Genomic DNA, 12,093 nt, shown 5'->3' with positions numbered 1-12,093 from the left:
TCTCACCCCCGTCAGCGTCCAAATACATACACAAACACACATATCCCTCTGATTCTTCCCTCCCCACCCCCCACTACCAACACAGGCAAAGTAAATGGTGGTGGTGGTGATGGTGGTGATGGTATAACCAAATAAGCTGCTGCCCGCCACTCAACGCGAAGCAGCCAATGGAGCAGAAACATTTGATTCACTTCCTGCTTGGGTCTCCCTGAAACTCTCAGAGCTTCGCCAGCTTAATTTGGACAACTAGCCCAGCCTCCCGCACCTCCATTGGCTGAACCCACGGCAGGCCAGGCTGGGATGCTCTCTGATTGGCCGAGGTGGGTGCCTGTAACTCGCTCAGGCTGCTCTGGCTCCCCAGCACGATAGATGTCAAAGGCTGAAGCTGCTCTCTTTGCCACATTATAACTAGTAGGGGATCCTCACCGACCATGGCCACAGCTGCGTCGAATCCCTACAGCATTCTCAGTTCCAGCTCTCTGGTCCATGCGGACTCTGCAGGCATGCAGCAGGGAAGTCCTTTTCGAAACCCTCAGAAACTTCTCCAAAGTGATTACTTGCAGGGAGTTCCTAGCAATGGGCATCCCCTTGGGCATCACTGGGTGACCAGTCTGACCGACGGAGGCCCATGGTCCTCCACACTGGCCACCAGCCCCTTGGACCAGCAGGACGTGAAACCCGGGCGCGAAGACCTACAGCTCGGCGCGATCATCCATCACCGCTCGCCTCACGTCGCCCACCACTCTCCGCACACTAACCACCCCAATGCCTGGGGGACGAGCCCGGCTCCGAACCCGTCCATCACATCGAGCAGCCAACCCCTTAATGTGTACTCGCAGCCAGGCTTCACCGTCAGTGGCATGCTGGAGCACGGGGGGCTCACCCCACCACCGGCCTCCGCCTCTGCACAGAGCTTACACCCAGTGCTCCGGGAGCCCCCAGACCACAGCGACCTAGCCTCGCACCACTGCCAGGACCACTCGGACGAAGAGACACCAACCTCAGATGAGTTGGAACAGTTCGCTAAACAGTTCAAACAAAGAAGAATCAAGTTGGGTTTCACGCAGGCCGATGTGGGGCTGGCACTAGGCACACTGTACGGCAACGTGTTTTCGCAGACCACCATCTGCAGGTTCGAGGCCTTGCAACTGAGCTTCAAAAACATGTGCAAGCTGAAGCCGCTGCTGAACAAGTGGCTGGAGGAGGCTGATTCGTCCACAGGGAGTCCGACCAGCATTGACAAGATCGCGGCACAGGGCCGAAAGCGCAAGAAGCGAACCTCCATCGAGGTGAGTGTCAAGGGTGTACTGGAGACGCATTTCCTCAAGTGTCCCAAGCCTGCCGCGCAGGAGATTTCCTCGCTGGCAGACAGCCTCCAGTTGGAGAAAGAAGTAGTGCGTGTCTGGTTCTGTAATCGAAGACAGAAAGAAAAAAGAATGACTCCACCAGGGGAACAGCAGCCACATGAGGTTTATTCGCACACCGTGAAAACAGACACGACCTGCCATGATCTCTGATTGCAGGAAGGGAGCAAGTGACCCGCCGCACTGGGAGCAGCGCGGATCTCTGTTTCTCTCTTATTCCCTTCCTTTCACTCCAGCTTTATTATTGTTATCTTTCTAGACCTCTCTCTTTCTCTCTTTTTTCTTTTCTTTCTCTCCCCCACCTTTTAACAGGGGGTTCTAACTTATATTAAGACAGGAAACACACATGCATTCAAGGCTTCTTAACACTTATACACGGTTTCATTAAGCAGTCCAAGCGGGAACTTCATATCCCTTGCCGCCCGAGGAACAGTTCTCTCCAACCTCTTCTGTTGATCAATATATATTGTTTACTTTGAGTAAGAATTGTTTGGTTACTCCTCTCTAGGAAGAGCAAGGAGTGGGGTAACTTGGGGTTGGGGTAGGGATGGGGGAGGGAGATGGGAAGACAGATGTGTGCCTCTGAATAACCTTTCAGCGCCTTGGTTATAGCAGCTGTATTTCAGGTGAAATCTGTTTTACAATAGACTAGTTTTGCATTTTTAAAAACTTCTATAGCATTTCTAAATGTCTGCGGTGTTTTACTACAAGCTGTACACAATATTTGTGAGATGATTTGTATCTAATCGACCACTCCACATTATTATTGCTATTATTATTATTCCTTCATTGAGCTGATGTTTTTTTAATTGCTTAGAAAAGGGAGGGGAGGTTGGAAGGAGGAGGGTGAGAGATGTGCATATCATTCACTCACCCCCGCATCCCAAATCTGTAAGGAGACAAGGAGATACAACGGAAAGAATTGTTGGTGATGATATTGACGAGATTTTATATATGTATATAAATTTATATATATATATATAATCTCACCAATATATATAATTGTTTTGTTTTGTTTTGTTTTGTTTTGTTTTGTTTTTCCCTGTGAGTGGAGTGCCTAGGATGGGCAGAATAGGCGAGCTGATTGGGTTTGCAAAGTAGTGCGAAATGGAGAGGTGATTTTGAAAGATTCTGCCCTCCCTGCCAGAATAGTGGGGCCCCGGAAGGGCTTCTACAGCGCGAATCTGGGTGCCAGAGAAGGATTCCGCAGCAGCGCTTGAGCGATAGATGTCGGCTTGAGGAGCTGAGAGGGCTTCTGAACCTACTGAGGTACGGAATGCCTGCACTCGGAGCTCCTCCAGGACCCGGTGCCTCTCCAAGCCAACCGGCAGCGCTACCCGACGTCGGCCTCCCAGGCGAAGGACTTTGCCTTTACATGCTTTTGATTTCACTGGAGAGGACACCCCAGAGACGCTGGCGACAGACTGGGTCAGCACCTCACAGGTCGGTTCACTTCCAGTTCAACGCCTGCTCCTTGAATGAGAGAACTTCGGGGAGGGGTGGCGAGGGCGCTCCTCTGCTCTCTGCAAAACAACAGTGGAATGATTGGCAAAGGTCACAGGGATTTTGGTCTAGCTCCGTAGAACATCCTTTCCCATGTATATAGCGCTGCCGCTGAGTCGGCTCACACGGGGAGCCATCTCCACACCTCGGAAAAGCACAGCTGGCGGAAAGTCCACAGCGACGACTGGGCTAGTTAGTGAGAGCCCCGGCGTATGGATTTCTGTTTTTTATCTCTTTTGTGTATGTGTGCGCGTGTGCGTGTCTGCAAACGTGTGTGTGTGTGAGTAGATAGTTGTTTGTATCGTATTACTATTTACAAAAAACAAAAACTACAAAAAAATCGCGCTAGGCTATGTAGAGATTCAAAAAACATGCAGTTGCTGTGGCTTTATGACTAGCTCTCAAGCCCACAGGCCAGGTCCACAGAGACATCTCATTCCCAAGGAGCATGCATGTACTGGCTGGCCAAGCACCCAGCGCCCAGCCGCTGCTTGCCAGACCTGCCTGGAAGCTTGTATGACAGGGCCGGCCACCTAGCTTGGGCCTTCAGGCTCAGCTGTGGTAGACAAAGCTTCAAACTACCTACCTAAGGACCAGATAGCCTAGGGCCCCTTGTTGAGGATGCACTAGTAAGGGCTGCCATGACTCTGGTCCACCACACTGTGTGCCCCCCAGCCGCAGGTCCAAGAGCATGAGTTAATTGAAATCCCAGACCCTTTTTCTTTTTTTTTTTGTCAAGTCTTTGAATTCTGTTGGTAGTTGGTTTTTAGTTCTGGGATGTTTTTTCCACATTGAGTTCATGTGTTAAAACTGTTAGGCTTGTTTTTGTTTGTTTCAATATTTTTCTTTGCAGTTAAGTGCTATGGTTCAAACCTGAGTTAACCCAAATATTTCTGCTGACTTTATAATTGTACAGTTTTGTATATTAAACGTTTTTGAAGTTATTAATTTAAAGAAAGATCATTTAGTTTATTCATTCAGTAACTGATGTATAATAAACGCTATTTTCATTAAGAGTTGCTTTTTCAACTATTTTATTCAAATTGCCTATTGCAGTTGCCAGCAATTATTTATTTTCAATAAATTCTGCATTGTGTTAAAAAGGAGACTCTTTGAAAGATTAGTTGAGTGTCAAAAAGAAAACAATTCGCTGTAATGTTTGATGTGAACAGTTTTAGTCAAGGGGTTTATATTGACACAATATTTTATTGTTGTAAAAGATTAAAAACGTTTAAATAAAACATTTTCCAAAAAAATCTGTTTTGTTTTCCTCCTGGCTGTATTGTGTGGTAGTGTGTAGAATGAAGCATTTAAACAGAGACACATTCCCATTAAACAGTATATCTGCTTTGCTTCAGGTTAGAAATCATTAGTCATTATTTTTGATTCTTGATTCTTTCCTTCTGACTTTTGGCCTTTCGTATACTTGCATACATAGCAGGGCCCGTTATCATGCCCAAGCTCAGGGCCATTGTCAGGCACAACACACCCTGAATGTTGTGAAACAAGGCAGCTTAAGAAAGGCTGACAAGGCAGGCTGTTCATTTCAGGAGGTGCTATCTCTTTAAGTTCTCAGAAAGGAGTATATCTCTCTTTAGTCCAAAAGATAAACACTTCTCTGAAATGGTGCCTCCTAAAATTGGACCCATACCTTCTCTGCGTCATTTGCCTCACCCACTTATCTTCTTTTTCTTTCCCATTCCTGCTGAGTGCCCTTTTGGTCAGCTCCTGTCCTCCTGAAGGAAGATGACTATATGTAAGAAGTGCTACCCTTTTCCTTGGGTCCAGAAACTGGGATGAATTGTCCACTTTGTATTGCACTTTAAGGCTAAATTCTGTTCATTCCTATGAATTGAGGGGAAGAAAATAGGATTATACAGAGACATTAGAAGAAAAAGTTTGTTTTACTACTCTTCATCTCATTTTTATATACCATTTCACCTCTGTTATTTTATCACAAGACCCTCTGTAAAATAAGGGAGAATTACCTGTAGTGATGGCTGAGGAGTAATTTACTAAGTCAGAAGCAGTTATGTTTTAAGTCTTTGTATGTACAAGCATGCTTTATCCAACTTTTTGTTGTAGGTGCACATCAAGCAATAGACATTTAACTATAATTTCCCCAAAATAAATATTCTTCTCAATTCATACTCTGAAGTGTTTTTTTGTTGTACAAAGCAAAATTATTTAATAGGTGATGATTATCACATGTAATGTCTTGCATTTTTCAGATTGCCTAATCATTTACAGCTGCACAGTGTACCATACACTTCTGACTGTTGTATATAAAATATGCTACATGTTGTGTGTATACTCATGGGCATATTTCTCTTTATAAATAATACTGATTCTATAGAGATGTGTCTACAAACACAAAATCTATAGTCTTAAACCTCTTGGTTCTCTTTTGGTTCTTGCCAACTAACCTCTTCCTCTTTCAATACTGTATAAATTTTTTAAATAGATTTTTTCAATTATAGTTTACATTCAGTGTTATTTTGCATGAGTTTCAGATGTACAGCATAGTGGTTAGACAATCATATATTTTACAATTTGTTCCCCCTGTTATTTTCAATACCCGCCTGACACCATACATAATTATTACAATATTATTGACTATATGTCCCATGCCGTACCTAACATCACCATGATTATTCTGTAACTACCAATCTGTATTTCTCACTTCCTTCAGCTTTTTCACCTAGTCCCCCAACCTCCCTTCTGGCAACTAATGGTTTGTTCTCTGTATCTATAATTCTGCCTTGAATTGATTAAGAAATGTATAGTTAGTTCTTACTAACGTACACAGAACCCAACTACCAGTACATTCAGAACTCTTTAATGGAGCCATAAGCAGATATGTTACAAGATACTTATTTAAATATAAATAGACATTTATCACCATCGATATTTTTACTATTCATTACTGATACATACATTTGATACATATTTATGAGACTTGTTTCCTTTATTGCCTCTTTTATTTCTTTTAAAAATATAACTAAAGTCTGGTTAGCTTTTATGATAACTTCCTTACTAACCTCATTATATCATTAACATTATATTTTCATTAAAATTCAAGGGAGGTTGGGGTCTTTGCATGAGGTTTTCTTTGTTTTGAGGTTGCCACCACCCCATTCCCAACCAAGGCCTTTGTAGGAAAAGCAGCTTTGGCCTCGGTTTCTCTCAAGCCTGTGCAGTACTGTTTTTTTCTCACATGATAATTTGTAAGTTAAAAACAACAATAATGCTTTACTTTATTTAACAGGGTAAAAGCAAAAAAAGCTTCATCTTCACCTCATCAGAGCAATAGAAGATATTGGGGGGTGGGTAGAGTGTGAAAAAAGTAAGCATTTAGGTGCTACAGATAGGTAAATGAAGTCATATATATGAATCATGTATGCAATTGCATGCATATATAGACAGACATAGGTTGATTGTCTATATGGCAGCAACTTTCTGAATACACAACAAAATGTAAATGGATTATTAAACTCTAGCATGTACCTTTTCATCAAGAAAAGAAAAGAACTATTACGCCTAGAAATCAGTTTCTTATCTTTAAAAAGAAAAGAGTAGGGAAACCATTGCCTGCATTAGTACATGAACTGTGTTTGTCTTTACTAAAATAAAACACTGTTCCATTGGAAGTGTTTAGGATTTACATATTTCCCTTACTCCCAAATCCGGATGTTGTTGTTGTTGTGTAAGTTACCTGTAGGGTACAGGTAGGCTTACCATAAATATCTGTTTTTATTTAAATTATATTTTTAGTAAGAAGGGAAGAGAAGAGATAAAATGGAGAAGTAGAAAGTGATTAGAGTTTAAGATGTAATTTTCCAAAGAAAAGAATATATTTTTTCCACCTGTTGAATCTTTAAAGACACATGTAGAACCTTAGAGTTGAGAAATTACATGTACAATTTGATATTTAAAAATCCAAACATGTGACCCTTTCAAAAAAATCTTGAAGAGAAAGTAACAATGAAAAGGGAGAGACAGAAAACTGTACTTAAGAAATAATTAAATTAAAAAAATGAAAAAAAAAAGAAAAACAATACCATGTGACTTGATATCATTTACACTTACCCATTCTCTAAAATTAAAACATAGAATATGCTTTATACTTGCCCCAGATAGTAGTTTCCAAAATAGCGATCCTCTACCTAACTCATTTACATATGTTAATTTTAAAGCATTAAGAAAAGTGAATATGAAATATATTTGAAATCAATTAAGACATTTTTCTTTTTTATAAGAAAATAAATGTATCTTTTTTAAGAGCTCTGCTGATAGAACATTTTTTAAAGAATTATTTAAAAGAATACTATTTTAAAAACAAATTTCAGTTAATTCCTGTAACATCTAAAAGGGTGGGGGTTAGAGTAACACATACAATATAGACCTCTACTATTGTTTTTGTAAACAGAATTTACAAAATTAAAGTCTTGTGACTTCTGTCGAAGAAAACGCATTAGATCACTATGCTTTCTTTCACAAACATGACTACAGAATTTATACCTATTCACATGTGATCTAACTCACTAGCTAAAAACTAGGTTCTCTTTACAGCACTATTTGTTATCAAGGAGGATTTAATACAAGATTGGTTCATATTGGATGGCTTCTTAAGGGGGCTTGTTTTTTTTTTTTACTGAATATGCTGGGGTGAAATTGGTTAATAAACTATACAGGTTTTAGGTGCACAATTCCACAACACGTCATATGTATATTGTATTGCGATTAGCACACCAAGTCAATTCTCCTTCCATCACCATTTATCCCCCACTTACCCTTTTCTACTTCCCTCCATCCAAAGAGGGTTTGTTAAATCAACTATCAAAGGGGCATTGTGTAAGGTGGCTTCACTCTCTAAGGTAGGAAATCATGGGTTAGTTGGCTTTGGGGTGAAACTCTACAGGATTTCATACATGTGTATATACAAATCCCTACAACTGTAAACATGCTCCCTATTTCCTTCCCCTCACTTTATTTCTGCACTTGCACACAGACAGGGTGATTTAACAGAAAGCAGACTGTCCTCAAAGACAGAAAATAAATCAACTCATTGACCAATTCATTAGGTATGTTTTTTCATCTCTCCAGCTACTTACACTGTGCCCACAATATTCTGGCATAGCCAATTGAAAAGAGAAAATATCAGTCTATCAAACTCTTGTTTTATCTACATAATGTCAAAAAACATGGTTTGAGTTATCCTCCCCCATAGTGTGACACACATTGAATTGAATGCTTGCATTTTCATGTATCAGCATTGATTCTTTTATTTTTTAAGATTTTATTTATTTTATTTTTAGACAGAAAGGAAGGGAGGGAGAAAGAGAGGGAGAGAAATATCAATGTGTGGTTGCCTCTCATATGCCCCCAACTGGGGACCTGGCCCTCAATCCGGGCATGTGCCCTGACTGGGAATCAAACCGGACCCTTTGGTTCACAGGCTGGAGTTCAACCTACTAAGCCACACCAGCCAGGGCAGCATTAATTATTGAGGAAAGGTCATATAAACACTTAAAAATATTTTATTTATTTATTTTTACAGAGAGGGGAAGAGAAGGAGAAAGAAGGAGAGAAACATCAATGTGTGGTTGCCTCTCACGTGCACCTACCAGGGACCTGGCCCACAAGCCAGGCATGTGCCCTGCCTGAGAATCAAACAAGCAATCCTTTGGTTTGCAGGCCAGTGTTCAATGCACTGAGCCACAGAAGTGAGGGCCAGATAAACATTTTAAATATTGATTTTTCTTGTCTTTCCAGTTATTTATTCACATACTGGAGAATCTCATTATAATATGGTTGATTATCTCCCAAATTTGACCAGACCAGAGTCCAGCCTTTGCTCTGCCCCCTCCTTTGCACAGATGTGGAAATGTCTGTTATAAAAGTGAGCATGTAAATTGGGTTTTGTATCCCCCCACCAAACAAATATTAAAAAGAGTTTTCTTCCACAGAATTTATCTCATAAAGGATTTCCCTTTACCTAATACTTACTATCTAAGAATAGAAAACCACACACATACGTATACCACCTGCTAAGATAAAAGACCAAAAATAGAGGGCTATGGATGAGGGCAGCAGTTTACTTAGCCTCAAATGACACATAATTTCACACTGTAGTAACAAAGCTCTGTGAGTGAAGTTAATACACAGGGAAACATTATTTTATTTGTGTTTTACTATTCACAGTCTACCTGTGGAGGTGTTGGTGGTATTAGTGTTTAATTAACATCCATTTGTTTTACTTGCCACAGAAGTGCGTGCACACACATGTAGAAAAGATCATAACCAAAGAAAGTGGTCTGTCTTAAACCCATGGTTGCCTAGAAAAAAGTATCAAATTTGTGAGATTTGTTGACATAAGCAAGGACTGTGTTTGTCCAGAGCACTGTACAATTAGAATAGTCAGTATTGAGGGATAAAGATTGACTTGCTCAACAATAAAGAATAATTTTCTACAAATGAATTTTCATCATGGGAAGTGCAGGCACATATGTTTAACCCATACTTATGAATTTTGAGTCACTTGGGTGAGAGTGGTTGAAATTATAAACATATTTTCCATATTCACTTTAATTCTCATGCTATATACTATGAGAGAGAACCTGAACTTCTTCAGATTTTACATTGAAAGTGAAACTAATTTTAATTAAATATGGAACTGCCTATGACCCAGCAATTCCACTTCTGGAAATACATTGAAAAATTCTGAAACACTAATGTAAAAGAATATATACACCCCTATGTTCATTGTAGCATTATATACAATAGGCTAGTTATGGAAATAATGCATGTGCCCATTAGTAGCTGAGTGGATAAAAAAAACCTGTAGTGCATTTACACAATGGAATACTTCTTGGCTGTAAAAAAAGAAGAAACTCTTACCTTTTGCAACATCATGAATGGACCTGGAGAGCATTATGCTAAGTGAAATAAGCCCGTCAGAGAAACACAAGTACCATATGATTTTACTTACATGTGGAATCTAATGAGCAGAATGAACTATCAAGCAAAACAGAGACAGTATCATAGATAGCAGGCTGACAGCTGCTGAGGGGTGGAGTTAGGGGACTGGGAATGGGAGGTGGAGAGATTGAGCAAAAAAATAAACAAAGAGAGAAACAATCTCATGGACACAAACAACAGTGAGGTAATTGCTGGGAGGAGGTGGGGTGGGAGGAGGTAGAGGAAGGTCTAGGGGGGATAAATGGTGATAAAGACTTGATTTGGGTGGTGAACTCACAATACTATGTACAGATGATGTGTTGTGGAACTATGCGTGCAAAGCCTATATAATTTTGTTAACCAGTATCACCCCAATAAGTTCAATACAAAGGAAAAGAAAGTTAAAGATACAATATTATTTCAAAGTAGCTCTTTCATCCACCTTGAGTTCTCCCTCTATCACTGTATATCAAGAAGTGGACAGTGTTATCATTAAAGGTGCTCCCCACTGGCCTTCATAGGGCAGGTTTAAGAAAATTGGTATGGAGGGGATTATAGGACAAAAGGCTTGCTGCCCACACCCTGAGGGTTTCAGTCTCTCATCTACAATGGATGTCTACATTGTAGACATGTCTACAGCTTAGACATGCTTTGATTCTGCATGTCCTGATGTAATATCTCCTGTAAAATTAGAAAGCTAACTAGCTTTGTTTTCAATAGATTGAAAATATGTCTACAAGTGGAAATTTCAGAATTGCCGATAAGAAATAATTGTATTTTCCAGAGCTTTCTCTTCCACTGCATGTGTACTTTGTACTGTGTTTCTGCATGCTTTAGAGAATTCACAAATAAAAGAATTTAAAGGCAATAATAATCTTTTAATCTTATGCTTCTTATGTTCCTTTCCTCTGTCAAAATCTCTAAGCATTTTAGAAATGATGTATGCACTATACTCTGCAACAACCAGTATGCAAATCACAACAAAATGACTACTTCAGGTCACATAAAATGACCACACTCAGTCCAGGCAAAAACTCATTAATATCAATAGGAGTCCTGTGCACAATTGAAGGGCAGCATATGCAATGGGTCGCATTCATTGCTGTGTGAGAGTATAAAAGTACAAGGGGTCACATTGCGAGGAAATAAAGTCTTACATTTTAAACTCATGTCATATCATAGGAATAAAGACAAATAGAACTCACACATATTCATTAATAGTTGGTCAAATTAATTTTTAGCCTTTTTGAGAAAAACAAACTATTTGGTAAATGAAAAACCACTGACACTCAAAAGTAATTGTATACTTCATATGTGTAATATTTTAAATTAAAATCATTACAAACATCATACAAAAAGCTTAAAAGGTTAAGTAGTCAATTTTAAAATCACAGTCTCTCAGTTACTTCTAATTATACACAGACATACAAAATTAGAACACACTCTCTGGACTAATTGTTTTAAAAGTAATTATTTAATATTCACCATGTGAGTAACTCTCCCCTCCCCACTAACATATTCACATTTCGGTCTGTATTTTGTGAAAATGACCAAGCTGCTCAGATGAGGAGGGCAGATTCTATATGTTTCAAATGTATTAAGGTAAAGGGGACTTTCAGGGCAAAAACCCTTAATACTTTAGTAAAAAGTGTGATTTATGTTCTGACTCACTTTTAACCCTTTGACAATGAGATGGGTGATAGAAATAACAACTCCTCTTAGCAAAAGCAGTGCAAAGTATACTATCATTACCTTCTGCTAGTATGCAAATGGTTTTTAAATTTTTCTAAAAAATACATTAAATAGTATCCTACCTGCAGTGAAGCAGAGTATTTACTGGACACTATTTATTGCTCTAAACTCTTTGCCTTCCCTGACCCTACTGCATGCCTCTGGCTGTCAGAATTGTGCAGCACCTGCTCAAAGCTCAATGTCAAATTAAAAAGTGACAAGAATGAAGAAGCATAATAATAGCTTAAAGCTATTCTCCACCTTTCCACATACACATATACATGAATTTCCAGCAAGTAATTTTAGCTGAAAAATATGTCCCGATTATATAAATTGGTAGAATAAAAATAGCAACAACATTCAATTTAACAAACATATTTATTGAGTGCATACTATTTGGTAGACATTGTTGGAGTGGGATGTAAAGAATGTGGAAAAACTTTGCTTTTAGGAGCTAACAATGTTTAGTGAAAATACAAATAAGAGGAATGTACACAGCTAATTGTTTATTAAGTGAGAGCTGGAGAGTGCTGGA

General features: G+C 39.5%; 1 protein-coding gene across 2 annotated transcripts; it reads left to right on the top strand.

Annotated features, from left to right (window-relative positions):
* The first annotated feature begins 406 nt into the window (after positions 1-406).
* Positions 407-3,812, top strand: POU3F4 (POU class 3 homeobox 4). 2 transcript variants are annotated; one of them, XM_037156539.2, is made up of 2 exons: positions 407-1,289; positions 2,414-3,812. In XM_037156539.2, the coding sequence occupies exons 1-2, from the start codon at positions 432-434 to the stop codon at positions 2,423-2,425; spliced, it is 870 nt and encodes a 289-aa protein (XP_037012434.1). In that variant the 5' UTR covers positions 407-431; the 3' UTR covers positions 2,426-3,812. The 2 variants fall into 2 exon arrangements, with proteins under 2 accessions (XP_037012434.1, XP_037012433.1); XM_037156538.2 differs by lacking the exon at positions 2,414-3,812 and having other exon boundaries at positions 407-1,866.
* Positions 3,813-12,093: the final 8,281 nt, after the last annotated feature.

Source organism: Artibeus jamaicensis, unplaced genomic scaffold (genome assembly GCF_021234435.1).
Source record: "Artibeus jamaicensis isolate MK-2021 breed Jamaican fruit bat unplaced genomic scaffold, CSHL_Jam_final contig_241, whole genome shotgun sequence".
NCBI lineage: Eukaryota > Metazoa > Chordata > Mammalia > Chiroptera > Phyllostomidae > Artibeus > Artibeus jamaicensis.
Note: the sequence above shows the minus strand (reverse complement) of the source record. Positions and strands in the feature narration are given on the sequence as shown.

What these genes read in the sequence shown, in the direction of transcription:
- POU3F4 (XM_037156538.2), top strand. Translation starts at nt 432, where the DNA reads ATGGCCACAGCTGCGTCGAATCCCTACAGCATTCTCAGTTCCAGCTCT.